General features: G+C 35.7%; 4 protein-coding genes across 6 annotated transcripts in view; 3 read left to right on the forward strand and 1 right to left on the reverse strand.

Moving 5' to 3' along the window:
* The window catches only part of LOC114533583 (vacuolar protein sorting-associated protein 13A-like), a 28,656-nt gene extending 22,987 nt beyond the window's left edge, over positions 1 to 5,669 (reverse strand). Inside the window, exons 1-14 of the mRNA XM_028555127.1 lie at positions 5,462 to 5,669; positions 5,168 to 5,211; positions 3,780 to 3,822; positions 2,652 to 2,747; positions 2,434 to 2,544; positions 2,248 to 2,318; positions 2,117 to 2,155; positions 1,977 to 2,036; positions 1,495 to 1,554; positions 1,319 to 1,399; positions 1,147 to 1,213; positions 1,002 to 1,075; positions 725 to 885; positions 164 to 250 (exon numbers count right to left, since the gene is read on the reverse strand). Coding sequence (XP_028410928.1) covers positions 164 to 250; positions 725 to 885; positions 1,002 to 1,075; positions 1,147 to 1,213; positions 1,319 to 1,399; positions 1,495 to 1,554; positions 1,977 to 2,036; positions 2,117 to 2,155; positions 2,248 to 2,318; positions 2,434 to 2,544; positions 2,652 to 2,747; positions 3,780 to 3,822; positions 5,168 to 5,211; positions 5,462 to 5,561 — 1,094 coding nt within the window. The 5' untranslated portion in view covers positions 5,562 to 5,669. The remainder of the gene's footprint in view (positions 1 to 163; positions 251 to 724; positions 886 to 1,001; positions 1,076 to 1,146; positions 1,214 to 1,318; positions 1,400 to 1,494; positions 1,555 to 1,976; positions 2,037 to 2,116; positions 2,156 to 2,247; positions 2,319 to 2,433; positions 2,545 to 2,651; positions 2,748 to 3,779; positions 3,823 to 5,167; positions 5,212 to 5,461) is intronic.
* A 2,411-nt stretch (positions 5,670 to 8,080) lies between these two features.
* Positions 8,081 to 12,312, forward strand: LOC114533662 (cyclin-dependent kinase 9-like). Its single transcript, XM_028555247.1, has 4 exons — positions 8,081 to 8,275; positions 10,112 to 10,196; positions 10,277 to 10,367; positions 10,473 to 12,312. The coding sequence occupies exons 1-4, from the start codon at positions 8,190 to 8,192 to the stop codon at positions 11,324 to 11,326; spliced, it is 1,116 nt and encodes a 371-aa protein (XP_028411048.1). The 5' UTR covers positions 8,081 to 8,189; the 3' UTR covers positions 11,327 to 12,312.
* Positions 12,313 to 13,168: 856 nt separating this feature from the next.
* On the forward strand, positions 13,169 to 17,455 carry LOC114533626 (mitochondrial-processing peptidase subunit alpha-like). The gene is made up of 11 exons (XM_028555197.1): positions 13,169 to 13,505; positions 13,985 to 14,064; positions 14,348 to 14,430; positions 14,711 to 14,813; positions 14,974 to 15,066; positions 15,479 to 15,742; positions 15,982 to 16,284; positions 16,446 to 16,511; positions 16,602 to 16,690; positions 16,972 to 17,027; positions 17,229 to 17,455. Exons 1-11 carry the CDS (start codon positions 13,238 to 13,240, stop codon positions 17,396 to 17,398), a joined length of 1,575 nt encoding a protein of 524 aa, XP_028410998.1. The 5' UTR covers positions 13,169 to 13,237; the 3' UTR covers positions 17,399 to 17,455.
* A 555-nt stretch (positions 17,456 to 18,010) lies between these two features.
* Positions 18,011 to 22,634, forward strand: LOC114533614 (serine/threonine-protein kinase PINK1, mitochondrial-like). 3 transcript variants are annotated; one of them, XM_028555174.1, is made up of 14 exons: positions 18,011 to 18,205; positions 18,631 to 18,771; positions 18,852 to 18,938; positions 19,160 to 19,257; positions 19,576 to 19,707; positions 19,787 to 19,846; positions 19,929 to 19,986; positions 20,252 to 20,429; positions 20,781 to 21,078; positions 21,408 to 21,462; positions 21,647 to 21,758; positions 21,856 to 21,999; positions 22,078 to 22,162; positions 22,398 to 22,634. In XM_028555174.1, the coding sequence occupies exons 1-14, from the start codon at positions 18,136 to 18,138 to the stop codon at positions 22,482 to 22,484; spliced, it is 1,605 nt and encodes a 534-aa protein (XP_028410975.1). In that variant the 5' UTR covers positions 18,011 to 18,135; the 3' UTR covers positions 22,485 to 22,634. The 3 variants fall into 3 exon arrangements, with proteins under 3 accessions (XP_028410975.1, XP_028410976.1, XP_028410977.1); XM_028555175.1 differs by having other exon boundaries at positions 18,855 to 18,938; XM_028555176.1 differs by having other exon boundaries at positions 18,011 to 18,196.
* Positions 22,635 to 23,122: the final 488 nt, after the last annotated feature.

Below are 23,122 nucleotides of genomic sequence, written 5' to 3' on the forward strand. Positions count from 1 at the left end.
TGCCATTATCACCTGAACACAGCCATCATCACCCAATCATCACAACCATCACCCAATTACGACAATTGCCACCTTTATTTCCTACTATCTTAACCCCAACTACCATGCATGCACATCATTACATACTCACAACCATTATATCATCATCTTCCCCCAAACTAACCTGTGGTTCACAATATGTTGCCAAGACCAATTTCTTGAACGTCTTTTCACTTCTTCCTCCAACACAGCATGTATGGCGTAGTTCCACCTGAATATATTTATGTTACATTCATAGTCTATCCATTTTCAAAACGAGACATTCCTCATGAAAACATCAGTTACCATGTATACGTGCAGTTTTCTAATAGCAGTGTAAGTTGTGTCCACTGGATTGAAAGGATGTATTATTATCTGACCTCTGAAGAACCTCTGATAGTCGAGGTATGAAGATTAGTTTACATGTAGGGCCGTCACGAGAAGCCTATTTGGGGGGGGGGGGTATATTCATATATTCGTCTTATCCCCAGCTGATTTCTTTTGATAGCGACTGTTTTTACCCCTAATTGAACAGGAATATATAGATATACAACACCCCCCTAATTGAGCTCCTAACGACGGTCTTGTTAAGATGGAAACGTTGTTTTGAAGGACCAACCGTTATAGAACCTCTGGAAGAATAGCTTGGAACTAATAGTTGGATAATGCATTCAAATCAATCACAGTTCAAATTATTCTTGCATACCAGGCCTTTGAATTTCCAGCCAAAGGAACGAACGGTTTGTATTTTCGGTATTGGCTGTTAGTTTTCATTCTATCAAAGTTATCAGCCAGTCTCACAATATCTTTGAACTGATGTCGTGAAAGGACTAAGCCCAGCTCCTCCATAATGATCTCAACAAAGACCTAAAAATAAATAAAAAAAATGCTAAGAGTTTAAACAGTTGACAAGAATGTTTTATTCTCAAGTTTCAATATGACTATTTCGCTCACTAAAGTTGATCGACGATGAAAAAGTGTACCTTTGGAATGCTAAGATTTGGAACAGAATTTGTATCAAGAACTGCTTTTGTCTTTAATGTCAAAGGTTTAATTACTATAGAAAGAAAGAAAATATTCAGCTTTTTGCATATCAGTCGATGACTGCGGCAGCAAACAAACCATTACCATAATTGTAATTGTCCGGACGATTGTCTCCAAATTCTCCTCTAGCAATTCCAGCCTTTGCAATATTCTATTGAAAAATATAATCGTCTTTTTAATCATGTCTTAAAGGATTAAAACTATGTTAAGCCCAAGGGATACGAAGCTACACCGGGCAAGTACATAAATGACTTACCACCCAGTCAGCAGATGTTGGCAATTCACCAATCTTGTCATGAGAGTTTAAATAGAAAGCCAAGTTGTCAAGTCTCGCAAGCTAGTAAATTGTACAAGAGTATTAAAGTGAATTTATAGTATTTGCGAGCTACTTCATTCAAAGTAAATCTGTTGAACAATAAACTTCTTAGTCACCTTGTTAACCAAGCTCTGCTTTGAGTCAATAACCACAGGCTGCCAATTATCATCAACTGACTGAAATCATCAAAAGAAATTACATTACTCTTCATATCAAGACAACAAGGATTATCGTGGTCACCACATCTGTTGTAGTCGCGAAGATGTCATGGTCACGAGGGTGATCATTGTGATCGTATCTTTCGTCATTGTCAGACTGGTTTAGTGATGGCGATTTTGATGGTCATGATGGTGGTCACTGTATATTTGTGGTAATGATATTTATGGTAATGATATTCGGTATTCGGTATAGTGGTACAATGGTTATACTACAATAATGGTTATGGTACAATATTGGTTATGGTATAATAATGGTTATAGTACAACAATGGTTATAGTACAATAATGGTTATGGTACAATATTGGTTATGGTACAATAATGGTTATGGTGCAATAATGGTTATATGGTACAATAATGCTTATGGTACAATAATAGTTACCTCAGCAGAAAGGTTTTCCAAAGTTATACCAACAGAGAAGGGACCATCTTCATTTGACAACTAAAATACCATAATCATGTTCATGAGTAAAAACTATGGACATAATCTTACAATTTATAGTTAGTTTAAAAGTAACGTACAGGGTCTTCATATCTGATGTGGATATTGCTCACAAACACCTACAAAATAGGAAATGACGAAAATTTCATTATTTTACTTTGATTGAGACGAAAATTAAAACATTGGAATTTGTTTCCTAAAATATTCCAACCTGAATATTTTTCACAATATGCATAGCTAATTTCTCGGCAAAACTCAAACTTTTTTCCTTGTCTTCATCACCTTAAAAGAATCGAATAAAAAATTTCAAAAAGATGCAATAAGTATTTAATATTCACCACATATTCCAGACATGTATTTGCATATGAAAGACCTTTTAAAAAGCAACGCTATTTACTCTTATTTTTAGCTTCTTCCGCGTATTTTATCGCCTCTTCAATTGCAGTCAATTCTTGCTGTTTCTTCTCCTGTAAAATTTTCTCCTCCTTTTCTGCATTGTACTTTATATCTGAAAGAAAAGAATCAAAATATCATCTTCATACACCCTGGGTGTTGGTCCTGTGTTGACATGCAGTAACTTAACCTGGTTCGAAGACATCTGCTGGTGTTCTTTACCTGTGTTTGGTCTTGCTAGAAGATAAACTTCGTCAACTTTTGCGACAACAGGTTCAGAATAGAGATTTTTCCATGGAATTTTTAATATAAGTTGACCTTGAAAAGATGAAAAAATTAAGCACGGTTTTGATGGAAGTTACAGTCCTGCAATTATATCATGAATTTGATCGAAACACGGTATAAACCATGGATCACGGTCCTAACAATTTTGTCGCAAATTTGTATACCATTCGAAAGTTTAGAAGTAAGGTAATTTGGATCTGTGTTAGCAGTGGCGTATTGTAGTTCCATGAGTAGAGTTCAAAACAGGATTTCAAAAGAATATAGGACGCTGCCACGCTGCACTCTGGTTCATGGGCGACGGAAACAGTTTAGGGTGATAAAACCTTACAAATGCCGCTCGTACCCCGAAATTCTTTACTACACCTGACCATTCTGAGGAACATTAGTACCATATAGTGTCTTTACGGCCTTTTTTAGGTACTCAATACATGATTTGAGGGAAAATTGGAAAACAGTCGTAAAAGGGTTCTTAGAAGTACGGAAGAGTTATAGGATAGCACAGGATACGTATTTAACGACTAGCAATCACGAACAAGGGAGAGGAGACTGGAAGAAATATGAAAATAACATAAAAATTTACTGTTCTGACAGAGGATGAAATTGATCACAGGATTATTAGCAAGACGACGTAAAAACCAGCTGCGTAGTGCAATAGCTAGCGCAGAGTAAAATCTTATTCTTTAAGCACGGTTGGTTGCATTTCCACTCAAGATATCTAATGTAATCTTATGAAGTGAAACAGCATCCTTCCTCCTCCCCTCTACTACAGGTAAAAGTTGTTAAGTCAAGGGGGGGGGGGCAACCTCCTCTGCTGGTTCCCTGTGTTCTGGCAACCCTGCAAGTTGGAATGACAAAATTGCTAAGTACTACAATTCTCCCTGTTCGAAGTCAAAGAGGCTTGTTGTGTGAAGTCAAACAGTTGCAAATATTGCACAATATTATAAAAAAATATTTGGCAAAAAAACAGGAGATAAGACTAAAGAAACATACAACCTCCCATAGTATTGTAGGCTTAGTCTGGTCACAGTTGGTTAGATCACAACTTGCAAATTTAAATGCACTCACCTAAGTGACCTCTGAGCACTTTAACTGGCAGATCAAGTTCATCCTTAACATAGAAAATATATAAGAAATAAAAATTGCTCTGTTGCTGATAGCAGAATTAATAGGATAAATTAAACTAGAAGAATGAAATCCAACACAACAGATCTCAGGATTAACTGTTTGTTTGCAACAAAATACTGTAAATGTGGAAATATAACCCTGCCAAATTTGTACATTTTGTACATATTTATATGAATCATTAAAAAACTTTTTGAGCTGAAAGTGTTACTTCCTTACATGTGTAGTACAAACATACAAACATTCCTATATTTGATGCAAACAAACTTTGCAGTTTCACTCTTTCTAAGATTGTTTATCCCCATGTATCTACAACGTAACTCTTTATGTAACTATATGTAATTGTGTTGATGAATCCATATAAATGATTAAACTCAAAACACCAACTATAATCCTATGACACTTACTTCTAACATGCAAACAAAAGGATAATGCTTATATGGGAAGGTCAGCTCTAACATGCAATATAACTAATTAATTGTATGATATAGGTAACTAATTTATTGTATATATCATATATATACTAACTAATAAATAGTATGTTATAACTAATTCATTGTTATTGGATATCTGACATATAAAAATTTAATTACACCAAAATACAAATAATTATGCCATATAAAAACCATATGACCCCCTTGCTAAGGTCCTCCAAAGGACATTTACCACCAAAGCACATCTTCTACCAGGCAAATTTAATCTCACAATGCAAAGTGATATTTGATGATCAGTGATTGGTCATGAGAAAATGGGCTTATATAAGTCCTGAAGCACTCAGGCCTTGAGTTAACCTGACCTAAACCTTGTTGCTGCAAGGAAAAGCCTTCTACAATAATATTTCAGTCCAGGCTACTTTAAGCTATTATTGCATAACCATACAAAAATTATTTAGTTCCACAAAAAGTGTAATAAAATTACAAAATTTTGGCTCTCATTAGTCTCATATCACTTCTTGATTACTAAAAACAGCCTTCTTAACTTGGATCATCCCTTAAGCAGGATGTTTATTCTATAACTTAATTCATATTTCATTATATTTGCACCCTGGACTCAAGAAGGTCAGCCTAGTCCTTTCTGAAACTATTGTAAATCCTTACATAATATAAATCTAGATTTAATAGGGAATAAAATAGTGTAGTTTTAAAATGCAACTACTAATGAAAGGCTTAGAATTCTATTGAATTCAGCCAAGTAGGAAGTTTCATAAATTATTAATTACTATTAAAAGGATAATAAAAGGGCCTAGTCATATGTCTGGGCAAAGTTAAATAGACAATAACAAGAAAATAAAACGAATAACACTTTATTTCTAACCGCATAGAAAGCCTTACCAGCGCATTTTCTTTTAAAACCAAATTCTCCAATTTAACATCACCTGCAGAAGCAAGAACAGCAGCATTGCAGCAATACTCGTGAAAATAATACAAATTGATATAAATACTGTGTAATATAATATATATATTTCAAATTCATATGCAAGCTAATCGACATTCCAAATTAAGCATGTTTTCACTTTTCAAGCATAATATCGAATAGTTTAGTTAATGCAGCCAGAGGTAGACGGCTTCATGAAGTGGTTGTAAGCTGGAGTCACGAGTTTTTATAAACAAACCAAACTACTGTACCTCCCCATATCGACATTTGAAATTGTGAAGGGTCGAGGTTTTCCACATATTGCCCAAGGAATTTGTTTAAAATGCTGACAACATACGATTCGAACACCATTTTTGCTTGTTATCTGCAAAATCAGGGGAAATTATAAATTGTTTCGTTTTCGTGTTTAACCATTGTTCAACTTTATAAAATGCAAACTATTAATATACATTTGACTTGTAAAACCACAAAACCCCGGGTATATGACACTAGTGTAATAGTTCCGGTAATACACAATATATCAGAGATATGGCCGGGTACACTGGTCACGACTCACGAGCACTGCTCACGAGTTACTGAGTTAGCGAAGTTTGTGTCTTTTGGCTAGGGAAACTTTTACTTTTTGTTTATTTTAGTTATAATGTTCCATTGCTTGAATATTATTCAAACCTTTAGCGATGCTACATTGGTCCATCGATGAAATATATCATGACTAGTGCTTACAATTTAAGCCCACGTCTTCACTATATTGGACCATAAGATCAGGCGAGATAATATTAGGTCAGGTCCAGTTTATCCACGTCGCATTTACATTACATTAGATAATGAGATGATAAACCACATCAAAGTTTATTTACATCTCATTATCTATTGTTCGAATTAACCAAAATGCGACGTATAAAGCCACAGTTGAACAAAGAAAACTGCAAAAAGTTTTTGGTTGTACCGGCGCACGGACAGTTTTTCTGTGGCAAGCTACCAGTCCCCAAGCTATTGAACTACTTATAGTTTGTTGCCTGTGGCTGTACTATAAACTAGTTCACCGCCTCCAGTCTGTTACATTTTGTTATGATATCTCAAGCAGAAAACGCCAGAAGGCAAATGATTCCTGAACTGACAAAGTGTTATAAAAATAATTAATGCATATCTGGTTTTTGCACATGACTCACTTTAGTGTACAAATCAGGATCTCACTTCTCCGACTCAGTACGACACTTGTTGACCAAACACTGCGTCTGCGGTGTATTTTTACATTTGAGTGTAGACTTACAGTCTGATGACTGTTTTCTATCCTGTTCACTGAGACGTCGTCCAGCTGAAGATAGCCGTGTTCTACTGAATTGCGTCCATTGCCAATACCACGCTTTTTTATCTGACATATACCTGAAAAAGATTTAACAATTTTCAAGGGCAGGCTTTCGATCTGACTTTTAAATTCAGTAAGTTTTCGTTAGACAGACATCTCACTCCGTAAACATCACAAACTGCAACCTCAAGACATTACGCGGGCCCGTGTTTGCCACAAAAGATAACTTACTGAATTTATCACCTTAAAAATTAAAAAGAAGAAGAATAGAGCTTTTTATGTTCATGACATAAGAAAATCCTAAAGCACATGCATATTATGTAAGACGACGAAAATTAAAATTATTGCGATTAACAGTTTTAACTGGAAAACTGTACTCTGGTATATACAGACAGAAGACCCGGGCTGTATTTCCAGCGAGAAAATAATGAGATACGAAAACTATTACTAAAATCAAAGCCAAAATGACATACAAAAAGCCACAAAATATAATGACCAAAACAACTCTAAAGTCAATGCACTTAAAGTTAAAGCTTTAAAATGAATGATTAATTCTCAGTGATAGAACTATGCCTATAGCTAAGGTCACATTGGACAAAGTGCTGCGGAAAGCAATGTCCAATGACCAATGACAATGTGTTTGCATCAAGAAACATAATCGTCAGCCAACTTTAACCATTACAATAATGTAAACGATAACAAGAAATCAAGGCCTTGTAGGCTTGCACATTTAACAAAATATTTGCGATTGTAAACGAGACTTGAGACCAGGCAGTAGCTATGACCGACCATACCATGTTCCGGTATAATCGACCTTTATTCTTTCATTTCACTAATTTCAGTCACTAATAGGAAACACACACATATGACTTCGATATGACTTCGACACTCGAAAATGACTTCATATGACTTCGACACTCATACGATTTCGACACTCGAAAATATAAAGTAATTTTATTATATTTAGTCGAAAACACGCTCATTTTTTCTTAACTGTAAATTAGAATTTAAATTTCCCGCCCTTTATACTATTAGTTAGAAAAATAAGGACAAATAACACCAGACGTATGATAACTCAATTTTGTCGAGACGCCTCATGATGTCATGATCTCAGATAAGCTGGAAATAGGTCAAATTTATGGCCACTGACCACTGTACACGACGTTCAATAACTTATAACTACCAAGGTCGAGTGTACTTTATTCCAGTATATTCGAAGTTTTTATTTCAGTTGACCTTGACAATGCCAGTGTTTTCGACCTTCAAAAACAAGGGTGTTGGCTCAACTTAGGCCTAGGTTGGCCTAGGTCTAGCTCTTTTGATGAGCCGAACCTAATGCAAATGAGCTCGACGTTTGAGCGGTTTGACCTAAGCCTTAACTGTAACCAAAATGAAAATTAAGGTTTGAAACGTAGAGTTGTAGAGTTTATACCGTTGACACGTTATTTCTTTTTGAATATTTGCGTTTTAAAGTCAGATGCCCTGAATGAATGGAACATAATGAGATCAGTGTCACACCAAGGGCCCAGAGGATTATGGATACACACATCCGGGTCCTGCCAACTGAATTATTCCTCAATTTTGAAGTTTCACTCTTGTGGAAAATTTCATGAAATTTTGGTGGTTTTTACTCCAAATTTCGCTTCAAAACCGTCAGAAAAGTGTAGTGTGTAATGAGCATTAGTAACTTCGACTTTCCTTATTGCCATGAAGTTACAAAATACGAGAGATTACTCAAAATTGGTCAAGGAACATTTGGGTAAGACGACGCTTGTGGAGTTGTGGGGCTTGTTACCGTTGGAACTTGGTTGTTTTGTTGATATTTACACACAATTCCTTCGTCTTCTTTTCGTCCATTTTGTGCGCTTTACTCTATTTCTGAAGTTTTTCAATTTAATAAATATCGTTTCGATGACTGCTTTGATTGATTAAAGTGATTATTCTGCTATTACAAATGCTTATTTATGAATTCCGGATTTCGCACTATGAACTTTTGTGAATTTATATAAATTTAGACCAGGTAATAAAAAAGAAATGATATTTCTGATACTGTCATCAGAAGTAACATTTCTTAAACGTTTTGTGACTAATTGAGTATTGGAACTGTAAACAAATAGTTTGGGAAATTGCAAGGATTTCTATCACTATCAGTGTTATTCTGATATTCTCTGTTTTTGGTCTTAAGAACTATGGCTAAACCATGTCAGTTTTTGTAAACTACCACAGATTATTGTTGACTATTGCCTAAATACCACTCTGTTGTGTATTTAATAGAAATCTTGTCAATATTGTGCCATTTTCATACTACAATAAAACCCACTTGAAAGGTCAACCATCTTGAGCACAGATGCAAAACTATTTCTCTGATGATTCAAAATATTTACACCTTCCTAACTCAATTGAACATCACAGTAAAGAAACACATTCTTAAACAGATATTTACTATTTTTCAGAACAAATGCACATGAATTATAAGATTAAACCAATAAACATTTGAATTCATTCAATATTATATTAATTCATTCAATATTTCACTAGTAAAGTGTCTACAAAACATAAATAAGAATATAGATAGTTCTTCCATCTAACTCATTAGCCGGCAACAAGCTAAAATTCATGTTAGGATTAGGCTAACCACAAATGATTTCTCTTTAACGGAATAAGTAAACCTGTCCTTAAAAGCTTTGCTACACAGATGATTTGACAGTGATTTTAGCTCCCAAGGGTGCATTCCATTATATAGTAAAAATAGCCAGACCAGTCATGTGTTGTATTACAGTATTTTATGGTGTTTTAAGAACTCTGCATTCAAGTATACTGTTATTTACATCTTCGTAGCATGGGAAATGCAATATCACTGCTATATTCTTGACAAAATACTCATTTCAATTCAAAATATGACTAGTCTGACCATTTTGGCCTCCTAAAGGAAAGTGCCCCTAGTGTATTCTACTTAACAAATTTAACAAAGCAGATAAGCCAAGCCAAGCTTATACAACTGTTAACAAAATGTTTTTAATGACCCATTGAAAAGAGAAAATCTGCCAAAAAAAATCCATGCGGCCATGTCTTAAATCAACACAAATAGCAGGTGGAATTAATATATTTTGCTGCAGTTTGTGCTACTACCTTGCAGAATACCACACAGAAAGTAATTTCCATTGTTTTTCATTAGTGATATCTGTGATTTGTTACACAGCATGTACCAAATTCAGAGCAGTTTTCCCTTAGGAAAGGTGATTAGTGTTTGGTAGTTGCAGAGTTGCATTCATGATGAGTGGGCTAGTGGCAACTACATGCACCCGCAGCAAATCGTTTTTATCATAGTATTTACACATGCAACACAAAGAAACAACCATAATCAAAAACAGTGCACTTAACATGCCTTTGGTGAAATTCAGCCACATGCTTATTATACCAGTAGAAAATATTTCAATTTTGTGCTCCGTGGCAAAAGTATTGCCCAGTTAACATTAAAGAAAAATGTCAGGTTAATTAAGTGTACCATAACTTAAAACTTTAAATTACAGTTCAAATGCATGCATTGCAAATGTCATAATATATAGTTAGAATTGTCTTTTTACATTTCTTATAGTGAGGTATTTAAAGCACAGGAAAGGAAGGGATCAAGGCGTCTTGTTGCACTCAAGAAGGTGATGATGGACAATGAGAAAGAAGGGGTATTAATATTTCCTATTTCAAACAATGTTGTTTTAGCGTTGTGTATGTAGACTGATGTGGTGTTTTCACCCTCCATTAGTTTCCAATCACAGCTCTACGGGAAATTAAAATCCTCCAGCTTCTTAATCATGACAATATTGTTAACCTAATTGAAATATGTCGAACTAAAGGTATGTTCATATATTTCACAATTGCAAAGTCAATTAGAAATGACAAAACTTGGCTATTTACGTTTTTGCCCTCAAGGTTCTAAAAAAAAAATTTTGTTATTTCAGCTTCACCATACAACCGGAATAAAGCAAGCATCTATTTAGTGTTGGAGTTTTGTGAACATGATCTAGCTGGCTTGCTTAGCAATCACCAAGTAAAATTCAGTATTGCTGAGGTAAAAAAGATTGCACAAATGCTGATGAATGCCTTATACTTCATACATAGTAACAAAATATTACACAGAGACATGAAAGCTTCAAATGTTCTTATAACCAAATCTGGAGTCCTTAAGCTTGCTGATTTTGGGCTTGCAAGAGCAATTCATATCAGTGAAGAGAAACAGAGATATACCAACAGAGTTGTAACACTTTGGTGTCGACCTCCTGAATTATTGCTTGGTGAACGTGATTATGGCCCACCTATTGATATTTGGGGTGCAGGTTGTATAATAGCTGAAATGTGGACCCGTACTCCAATAATGCAAGGCAGCACCGAACTACATCAGCTCACGCTTATTAGCCATCTCTGTGGTTCAATTTCTTCAGATGTTTGGCCAGGTGTTGAACAGCTGGAGTTGTATGAGAAGATGACATTGGCTCGAGGTTTAAAACGAAGGGTGAAAGAGAGGCTTAAAAGTTATGTTCGTGATGTGAATGCTTTGGATCTTATTGATAAAATGTTGATGCTTGATCCAAAACAAAGGCTTGACAGTGATGCTGCTTTGAATCATGACTTCTTCTGGACAGACCCAATGCCATGTGATATATCTCCTACCTTAGCGAGGCATAACCAATCCATGTTTGAATACCTTGCACCTCCACGTAGGGCTGCAGGATTACCAGCTGCCAACAGACCCAGAGGTGCTGCAGGTCAGCCTAACACCAGTCAAGCAAATTCATATGCAGATCGAGTGTTTTAAAGTGGTTATAAAACCCCCAGGTGAAGTTAATATTTTAAGTGCATAGTTCATACATACAGCAAGTACTGTAGTTAAAATCAGTAGTTAGAAATGAAGATTTAGGCATACTGCCGGAAATAACTCAAAAAAAAAATAAAGAAAAACATGGTAAAATAACTATCACAATTTGGTAACTTATTGACCATTGTGGTCATTTGTGAGGATTAGAAAATTTAGTTGATGGCTGTGTCTAGTGATGGTTGCTTCAAGGAGAGTCAATCTAGAAGAAGTAGGTCTAGAATTGTTGCAAATCCTGAGGATTTAACTTGTGTTTATTAGTATTATTTTCAATATGTGCCTTCATTTTGTTATTTAAAAATATTATAATTTATAAAAAATAGAAAATAGGAAAAAATGCAAAAAGATTCATGAGAAAACAAATAAGTTTAAACATACATCACATATTAGGTATAGATACTGGGTTTCAATATGATAGTATAGTTGTTGTATTGTATATTAATTGTGTGATATTAGAACTTTTGTGTCTTGAGCAGGCCAGGCTCGTTAGCTGTGTTATAGTCTTGTAGCTTATAAATTGAAACTTGTCTTTGGAAAATGTCGAACCTGCGTTCTCGTTGATGAAAATTTTTCTATTCCTTTTATCCTAATGATAATAATGTCCACCATTTATGCATTTTCCTACCTATATTTTGCTTCATCTAATGGCATTTGACATTTTCCAAGCTAGTTTTGAAAGTTTATGTATCATTCGTTGACTGTTAAGCATGTGAAGTAACAAACTTTTATCACAAAAAAAAAGTCAAAAAGAAACGCTAAAAAATAGCATACAATTTTAATAAACATATATAAAACCATAGAAGGTCAGTATGTATGTATTTTACTAAACATGTATACGATAGGTAAATATATTGCTGTATGTTCATCAGTTCATGTTATTTTTCTATTTATTACTATTAAATAAATGTAATGGAAAACAATCAATAAATCATCCAACTCTTAACTATCGTCTTTCTGTGCTCATTATGGTCAAATCTGGCAACCTTGTTAGAAAACCGGCTCAGGTGCTCATGCCAATGAGCACGGTCCCAAATTTGTGCGGTTCCGTGTAAACGGAGCCTTAATTTCATCTATAGGAGGGGAAGTCCTCTACGTCTGAAAATCCATTCCCCCCACTTTACCTGCTGCTATTAACACTGTCAACCCAGAGTTATTTTGTGTGAGTCCAATTAGGCTAATACTCATAGTGCAACTGTCAACTGATATAATGAACGGCTGTCCGAGTTGGGAAAATATTTCGAGGCATTTTCATGCTTTGTCTATGGGTGTGTTAAAAAAACTAGGTCGTAAATTCAACACATTGATTTCAAAACATCGCGAGCAAGTCCTTCGTGAATTATTTTGGATGAGTATGTGGTAGGTTTAGATCGTGTGGTAGATTTAGTTGTCGTTATATTCTGTCGGCTTTGTCGATTTGAGAAGAGGAAATAGTATTGTCGAAAACTGAAAAGAAATCACCTACGTTTCCCTACAAAATACCTCTTCGCCGTAGGGACTCCCTACTCCCCCACCAAAAGCATCCCCCACCCAGCCCACCGTAAGGGAATTTCCCTAAAGCCCGTTCTCCACTAGGCGAATCAACCGCGTACCCAGGGGTCTTTTCTCTGTGCTCACTACGGGGTGGGAAAGCGATATCTGAAATCCGGTGATGTGATTGGTTTGCGAAAAAAATTCGCCGCGAAAAAGTAAAATCGCAGCCTGCATGACAGGTTGGTAGCGCAGCATGCGCATTGGCATGGTGGTCCTAAAATTGGGCAAATATACATATAGGATTCATACCTCTGGAGATGTAATACGAAATGTGGTTATAGATCATAGATATTGACTGATATTCCACGTTCCCCAGAAGAGAATATGGCGGCTTGTTCACGCAGAATAATGATCTGGAGGAAAACTCCAGCAGCGAAATTACTGTTTAGTAAACAAGAGTGTTCGTTTTGTTTACGTTTCTTCAGCGAAGCAAAGGGGTTTCCACTCAATAAACCATTGCCAAATATGAAAGCACCAAATTCATCAGTAGTTCTTGATTCCTATGAAAGTAATGAAACTAAAATAACAAAATTAGAGAATGGTCTTACAGTTGCATCTGAAGAGTCGTTTGGTCAATTTTCTACAATAGGCGGTAGGTTAAAGTGGTATATTTATTCCTATTTGATGTATAAATTTTAGAATCAATGGTACAGCTAATGATGGCTTTGAGGTGGTTCCAGCCTTCCAGGTTGTACATAGTACCATTATTTTCCTCATGCACCATGTAGTCAGAATTCTGAATTTTATTGTACCAAAAATGTAGGAAACCACTGATCTCATCATTCTCATGCAACAAGACACCCTGAGCAGTTCTGTCGTTTAGACTTTTTTTCCTCAGGCCCTTATTAATTAGGTGATCTTAAGATCACTGATCTTAAATAATCAGAATGTAAACGTCTGTATTTCGTTGTATTTAAACCAGCAATTATATTGATTTAACACTGCTGCATGCATGTAGAAATATTGTATTACATCAGCCACCTATTGTATTACCAAGTCATTTGGCTTTTGTTGAGTATGAGAAGGGAAACCTTGACACATTCAGTTTAATTATTATATCTTAATATCTAGTTCTTATTGATGCTGGTTCTCGATATGAAGTTGATCATCCAGGTGGGCTGTCACATGTTATTGAGAAAATGGCATTTAAGGTAAGTTGTATAATTGTGTTTGGCTATATATAACTTGAAGTACCTTATCATACGAAATAAATTAGTGTATCTATTATAATAAATGCAGATTTTAAAACTGATTATTTATAGCAATAAATAAATTGATCCATGTGTCATTAGTAAAGTGCATTGTAAAGTTTCATCAAGTTACAATGTTGTTCTGAGAAGTTAAAAGAGGTTGGCTATGGGCATGGCATGTTGAGAAGTTACTAATTAGTATAGCTTGGGATTATAATCTGAATATATAATCTTTAATATTTAGAGAACAAAGCAGTTCAAATCTAATGAAGAAATCTTGAATGAGCTTGAAAAGCATGGTGGGAATGCTGATTGTCAATCATTTCGGTAAGAAACTGCTGGATAAGGAAAGCCTTTGTTTGAATTAATGCCCTGCCAGGGTGCTTTCTTACACATTGTATGTACTAGTAAATGTACTGACCTGTAATTTATATGTGCTTACCATGGAAAACAATTTTTCCAACTGTTCAGAACAAATTAAAAATATAAAATGAAAACTAGACTGCCCGTTTTGGCTACCAAATGGAGCAACTTTTGTCATACCATTTGTTTCAAACTACACATTATTTGTACTAAAAGAAGCACTTTGTTCATCTCTTTGTTTTAGGGATGCCATAGTATATGCCACATCTACTTTTACTGAGGGTTTAGAAATGGTTATGAATATTTTATCAGATGGAATTTTTAGACAAGATATTGATGATGATCTTGTAAGAAAGAAACTATGATTATTGTATAGATTTTTCTGAAAATTATACAAAATTGAATATAATATAAGTATCCATGGATATTTAATGATAAAACTGTTTGATAGTTGATTTTATGAGCTTGCTTTCTGATGGGTGAATTGACTGCACTAAACATATTTAGGTGGCAAGCCAAAAAGAGGTTGTTGAATTCGAACTGGAAAATTTGGAGTTGAGTCCAGATCCTGAACCTATTCTAACAGACTTGATACATGCTGTATGTATATTAAACATTCAAATCTTTTGCATTTACCTGTATTAACTTTGCTGCTCATAAATATAACTGGAAAAGAATCCTATAGAACACCAATTTGATGTGGCAAATTTGGGGTGATTTGACATGTATATGAAATCATATTCATTTTATCCAAAGTAGGCTTTTAACAAAAAGATAGGTTAACTGACCCAGATCTACCAATGAATTGCCACACCCTTTCCCAAAAATCTACCACTTCTGTTTCCTTTTGTAGTTTCTAGTAGACTGTTTCATATATAGATTTATGTGTTACATAGAAAACCACTAATACTTCTTCTCCGCACGATGAATGAACCATTACATTAGCACTAAACACTAAAAAAGTTGTCATTCATTTTTACCTAATCTCACAATACTCTTTCTTCTATTCTAGGCTGGTTATCGAGATAACACGTTAGGACTGCGCAAACTTTGCCCTAGAGAAAATCTCTCCAGTATTAACGCATCAGTTATGAAAGATTACATGTCACGATATTACGAGCCATCAAGAATGGTTCTTTCGGCGGTCAATGTAAATCACGAGGAGACAGTCGAGCTGGCCGAGAAATATTTTGTCAGCGCAAGTACAACCTGGGACCACAACGAAGTGACATCAACAGACCAGTCAGTCGCACAATTCACTGGTGGAATTATTACAGTATGTTCATTATCCGATAAAATCAGTTACTATGTTTATCCCTGCTTTAGAGAGGTTGGATATCATTGTGTTTGAGATATCAGACTATGCCGCTTCATTTCTGTAAGGGGAGTCAATTTCATCGTTCTACGGGATAGGCACACAATCCTGAAGTGGAATTCAATTCTTGAGATGGAATTGTATAATTTTGTCTGCAGCGAGTAACTTTTCTTTAAGAGTTAATAAATATTCATTTTCAGGAACATCGTGCAGAGTCGCAATTAAACCTTGGTCCTACACCATTACCAGACCTGGCTCACGTCTCCCTCGGGTTAGAAAGTGTATCTTTTACTGACCCTGATTTCTTCGCCTTTGCCGTCCTTAATGCTCTCATGGGTGGAGGAGGTTCATTCTCAGCTGGAGGGCCTGGAAAAGGCATGTATTCACGACTATATTTGAATGTCTTGAATCGCTATCACTGGATCTACGCATGTACGGCATTCAATCACAGCTACGTGGATAGTGGAATATTTTGTATCAATGCAAGCTCTCATCCAAGCCAGGTGAGTGCATGATCATGCCATAAACCTGGGAGATGTTTTCAATTATTTCTTCATTTCGAGAAATTATGGGCGCCTCTTGTTTTACTGGTTATAAGATACACACGTTCCTCCAAGGTTCCTTTCTTTTTTCTCTCTCTTCTAAATTATTACCTTTATTTCAGCTTCCTAATCTGGTTCAGACACTTCTATACGAATATTTCAATTTAATACGTGGTGAATTTAACGATGTAAGTTACTGTATCTTTCTCTTTAAGTAACTTTCGATCACCATAAATGTTGATAAATAAGAAGGCATTCGATCTCGTTCATATTTTCAGGTTGAGGTCTCGCGTGCCAAGAAGCAGCTTCAATCAATGCTGATGATGAACCTGGAATCTCGTATTGTAATGTTTGAAGATATTGGAAGGTGAGTATTCTAACTATTGACCTGATAATTCTTCTACCACTATGTCTTTAATGTTATGTTGGATTCACCCCAATCTTTTGGGTTTTGAGTGATCTCACTTTCAGAGAGACACCCTTCACGGGTGCGCAGTAAGCTCATTCAATCAACGTGTGTCACCTGTGTTCATAGAACTAATCAGATTATCTGAAAGATGTCATAGAAATCTTATAGAACTTTGATAGAACGCGTGACAGCAAGATTTCAGCAAAAATTTAGTGTTTTATCTTTTTTGTCTATTGCAGACAAATTCTCGGACTCGGGGAACGACACTCCGCGCAAGAGCTGTACGAGAAAATCGGTAAGTTTCACTGTAATACTTAATTGTTTAGTGGCTTTATTTAGACATAAAGTTTATTCACAATGTTCTTTCATGACAACACGTGTTATAATTCAAGATGTGTAATGTTTTTTAAATCATCCGATCTGAAACTCTGTTTCTCACCTGTGGAGGAGGTAGGGTTCTTTTACAGTAAACTTTAAACCATTTTCCCTAATTTAGAATCTGTAACTATTAAAGACATGGAAAGAATATCAGAAAGATTATTAACATCGAAACCAGCTTTGGCTGCTTATGGAGACCTAAATAAACTGCCTTCATTTAAAGACGTTGAGAAAGCTTTAGTAAACGATGGTAAACTTTCACCTTCAAGATTTTTCCTATTCAGATGATACGGAAAGAACTAAAAGATGTAAAACATTTATTATATAAAATGTTCTGTATATTCATTCATTCTGTTTTGTTTTGTGAGAATTATTAGTGCATGTGATAACTGATAAGTGTCACCACCGTGGTGTCACTAAGCCACCTAGGCCTAAGGTGTTTAGGGTTTCCGTAGATTAGGAGTTTTGACCTCATTCATAAAGATAATCCTAAAACACAGACCAGTCAGTGTACCAGGTGTACTGTAACTAGATTTCAAAACGCCGTGGTCCCATTTCAAAGAAGTAGAATGGAATTGCCTAGAAGGTCTGTGTCTAGCCTGAAGGCCAGAATTGCCCCGGTTTTCACACCACAGAAAAGCACAGAAAACGATTTACTATAATAGTCTATATGCGTAGCAGGAGCGACAGCAACATGAGAGCAAATCAGTCATGCAGGATACGGGACTGGCATCTTAATATCTTGGGAATTCATCGCCCCCCCCCTCCCTCCCTAGTGTGATTCCTTTCGCCTCTGTCCCCGAGCCTTTGCTCATTCGTTCCCAGCTGAAAATAGTGAAAAGTCTTGGGTGAGCTGTGGTTAAAAAAAACTCAATTTAACCCGTGACTTATTAATATAGCTCAGTGGTCACTGGCTTACCGCTGTGTGATTATCAAAATATTTTTATTCGAAGTTCATCTTTGTTCTGCATCAAGAAGGTCCACCAAGATCAGATGTAAACCAAAATGTAAACTGACTGAACAAGATGTTTCGTCGGGCGTTAGAGGCAGGATTTCGCTTACTAAGGCCTGTGATAAATAGAAACGGTAGAAACGGTATGTTATGTAATATTATTCAGTTAATTTGAGGGCGTTTTAACAATCCACTGTATATATAAACAATTACGTCTAGTGTATTAAAAGTGCATTGTAAATTTTCATCAAGAGCGACTGACATGAGAATAGGTCTATTTATTCGCTGACCCCCAGCGAAAGAGTCATGTGTAGAGCCTTGATGAGAGTTGATACAATGATACTTTATAATTATGTGAATCATGGTGCATACCTGGGGGTCCATACCTGGGGGTCCATATACCTGGGGGTCCATATACCTGGGGGTCTATACCTGGGGGCATCATTAAGTGCAAGATTTCATTTCCAAATGAACAGTGTCTGAAGTTTAGGGAAGAATGTGCATGGACTATTTCCAAACCATCCTTGCAGTAATTTGGTAATACTCAATGAATTTGTCATTGTTTTAGGCATTCGCAGTGGAGCTCATTCTAGTTATTCAAGCCATGAAAATGTTGTCCTACAAAAAACTAGTAAACAGCCTGAGAACTTCAAAACCTTTTTCTTTTCCCTCTGGCTGCGGAATACCTCAAGAGTTTCACATGTTAGATGTAAGTAACATGTCTATTCGACACTTATTTTGAAGTTTATTCTATGAGATTTCAATGAATATGTCTTACTGTATGTACAGTAGGCAACCCAATCTTCAGTCAAATGGTGAGAAACAGGAGAAACCCAACCTCTCTGTTTTTGGCTTTTGTTGGATTCACATATTTAGGTAAGTAACTCAATAATCTAAAACTAAAAGTGATGGGAGTGCAGATGTAAATAAGAAATATACAGGTAGCGTGTGTCCATATCAAAGCCTATAGTGTGTCCATATCAATGTTAAATTGCATTTATTTCAATTTTAGCCATTATATGATGATCGATTAACTGCTGTCATGACCTCTCACATCTACCTCTTACATCTCTAAGTTTAGTTGTATGACATTTTAGGAGAGAATGAAAATGGTAAATCAAGGTCTGATTCATGCTCTTTCAAAGAACAACAATTACATCCCTGCCTACAGGATATGTTACAAAAAACAGAAATGGTAATAAAACTGGGCAAACTGCAAAACAACAATAACTAGAAGTTTGAATATTTGGAAACATTATAAGCTAGAAGAAATCCAGCCTGTACATGGCTGGGTGTCAATAGAATCAATCCATATTAATATATTCTGACACCAGGCTGATTTCTATTGAAAGTAAAATTGTTTTCAAAAGAAATTAGCCAGGCATAGCAAAATATATTAATATGGTCCCCCTCAATGTCATTATTAGTTACTGTTTATAAAACTAAAATCATGGTTTTCACGTACGTCTGTATTTTGTACAATTTTTCTTAAATGCGTTAATTGATTTTTCAGAACATTCCTGAAAAGCCTTTTAACCACAATGGAAAGTCATTGAAAGATTATCACATCAAAGAGCGTCTTGGCAAAGCTTCTTGCAATTCAGCCGTTTATGCTGCTGAAATTAATGGAGAACAGCCTGAACAGGTCTATAAATATTTCGCTTATGATCATTACATGACATTTAGTTTCGATATATGACATATTATTAATCAATGAATTTTAGTATGCTATAAAGATGCTGCACAACTATAGAACTAACTCTAAAAGTGTATCATTGACGAAGGTGAGTAAAAATTTAATCCCAAAATTTGGGACTCACAAGATTTGAATAATGGAAATTTAGTAAATGTCTAAAATTTTGGTAGGCTTTTTCCAAAGAACTTGCCATCTTATCAAGCAATGAAGAAACCCAAAACATCAGAGGTAGATATTTAAAAAGACTATCAGGTGCAACCATTATAAGAAATATAAAAGAAAAAACCCAAAGAATAAAGCTGTGATCTTATAATAATTATTAAAAAAATTATTAGCATTCTGTTTGATCATTAATTTAAACAAATTGATGATATGAAGAATCCATATACAATAACTAAAAGGTTAAATTTTAATGCATCAGAATGTTGATTAATTAAAAATATTCCTAATTTTTTGTGATTTGAATAAATGTCATTTGACTTATTTATTTCAGATGAATTAGGGTACACAAACCTACAAGATCATTATAATGTGATCAAAATTTTGGGACATTTTTCTGACGACACCCCAGAGTTTTATGATGCAAAGGAAAGTTATCCTGCAGCATTACCATCACGTTTGAATCCTGGAGGATATGGACGCAACAGAACAAAGTTTTTTGTCATGCAAAAGTATGTGATTTGAGTTACTGATTTTGACATTTGAAATGAAATTTTAAAATAACATTTAAGATAATGACAGTTTAAAATAATATAACCATAGTTGTTTGATCCATTGAAAATGCACCTGTGACATAACAATGTTGGTTCTATCATGCGTGTATGATTAAGATTTGTGACGATTTCACCTCAGGTACTAACCTGGGGCAAGTTGTATACAACTCCCAACTACACCCTTTTTCAAAGTTAACATGCGCAGGCATTAGGCATTGTAAACATTAAAAAAAATGAGCAACAATAATCAATACCTTCATCGTTGACTGTCCAGCCAGTAAGAGATCCATCTCTTTCACATCAATATAGATTCCCAGGAACACTTCAAGATTACATTTCAAAGCATAAAGACAATCTTGATACCAGAAAATCAATCGCTCTCCTAACACAACTTCTTGAATGCTTGCTTCATCTTTACAACAAGAAAGTGGCACATCGCGATCTGAAAAATGATAACATTTTAGTTGATGACAACGCTGACGGACTGCCTCATTCGGTTGTAACTGATTTTGACTGTGCTCTTGCGGAGAGGGAGATTGGTTTTGATATGCCTTATGAGACAGATGAAACAAGCAAAGGAGGAAATTGGCTTCATATGGCCCCAGAGGTAAAGAGAAAGATCCCATAAATCCGGGTGTCCCCAAAAAAGTTTAAATCTATTAAAATCATTAAGGGTACTATTTTTGGGACGCATTGTATATAGATCTTGTTCGTGTACGTAAATATACTTTAATACGTACGTCCCAAAAAACACTAAACATAATCCCACTGTTATAACTTGAACGCCTGGGTGCTATACTAAACATCAGCTTAACTAGCTCTGCATGATTACCATAAATGTCGACATTACAAGGATTTCTTTTTGTTAGTGCAATCCGTCGAGCATTACAGTTCAGGACATAATAGTTACAATATTACATATATTACTGTTTTCAGATTGCTTTTGCAAAACCTGGTCGAGGCAAAAAACTTGATTACAGTCGTTCTGATGGTAGGTAATGATAGATTGTAAAATAAGCTAGGTAATATCGTGTTTCGGCTTTTATCAGATGTTGAAACCACATTATATCAGTCAAAAACTCAATTCAACAGACCCACCCCTTGACGCAATACACAAGAGTAATATGACTGAGCGTTGCCGTTGCTGTGCGAAATCTTCAACATTTCTGTTGCAGAGTGGGCAGCGGGTGCACTTGCCTATGAGATGTTTGGTCAGAAACATCCATTTGATGACCCAAATTTAAAGAAAGAATCCTACGAAGTTACTGAACTACCTGAGTTGAAAGGGTCTGTACTGTTTTGACTACCTCTTCCACAAGTATAATTTCAATCTGGCTCCCGGGTACGGGGTTGGTACAATTTTTAATACGCGCTTTGTGTTTAGAGCGCCGAAAGCTATCCAACGTTTGGTGAAAGAGCTTTTACAAAGACATCCGAATGACAGACCTGATATTTCATTAGCCGCTACAATATGCCAGCTGTTGCTTTGGAAGCCGTGTATGGTGCATAGCAAAGAAGCTGTCAGTCGGTAGTAATTAGTATTGTAGCTTTCTATAAATATTTCCCTCCAATCAAGATGAAAAACTAAACATTTGAAATTTTATAGCTGGCTTGAACAAGAAACTTGGACTCTGAGGTTTGATTTATTGAAATACCAATTTAATGAAGAAGAGATTCCAGTTGAAAAACAGGTCAGTTATTGTGGTTATGCACAACAGGTATTTCCAATTGCGACCCAAAGTGCCGTGATGTAGCCCCAAATTTAGCAATAGTGACAATGGCAATCCAAAAAGCTTTCAAATAATGTTTTGCATCTTATCATAAAAGTGCAGTTCATTACTGTGGATTCACTACTTTTCACCTTCTCACTGAGTCGTCCGACCTTGATGTTTTTCCGATTTCACAAGTGTTTTTCCTTTCTTCTAGATCTTACTAACTTTTTTACGTCGCGCGTCTATTGACGAAACCATGAAAGCCATAGAATGGCTAAATCAAAGGGAAACTGAAGACTAGACGTTAAGAACAAGATGACAATTGGGCTTGCATGAATATATAAACTGCAGTCTGTAGATGTTACTGTTGCATAAAACGTATCCCTCATTTATTTATTTTTGTTTAGCGTATAGTATATTTCTTGAGAATAAAATGTTTATTTTCGTGCTATTATCTTCCTCCGAATGCAACGCTGTTGTTTCAACGTTATACGAAAGACTCGGGCCGCTTTTCGGCTCATTCGATTGCGGTTACGTACGCCGCTTTTCGGCTCATTCGATCGCAATAAAGAAGGTGGAGAGGCCACCCACTAAAACGTAAAGCGACATGCCCCAGACTACATTCGTATCAAAAGCTTTCGGCTCGCCTTATAACTCCTTAGGGCTCGTCTAACTAAGGAGGGGCGAGGAGACCGGCTAAGAAGGTCTAAGAAGGTGTAACTCGTGTTATTCGTTTAAAGGGGCTTAATTAAGAAGATCTAAAGAGCGAGGGAAGGCCAAGCTCCAAAGGGGGTTAAACGCTAGTTTCCACTCAGGAAAAATCTCCTTTGGATCGGAACGGACAGGAAAATTTCCTTTGTCGGTGCGTTCTCAGGCGGTGTTTATACAAAGGAAACTTTCCTGTCTACACTATAATAGGGACCACATAAAGTAATTTTC

The sequence above is a fragment of the Dendronephthya gigantea genome, unplaced genomic scaffold (genome assembly GCF_004324835.1).
Source record: "Dendronephthya gigantea isolate DGI-Jeju-01 unplaced genomic scaffold, DenGig_1.0 000093F, whole genome shotgun sequence".
Classification (NCBI taxonomy): Eukaryota; Metazoa; Cnidaria; class Anthozoa; order Malacalcyonacea; family Nephtheidae; genus Dendronephthya; species Dendronephthya gigantea.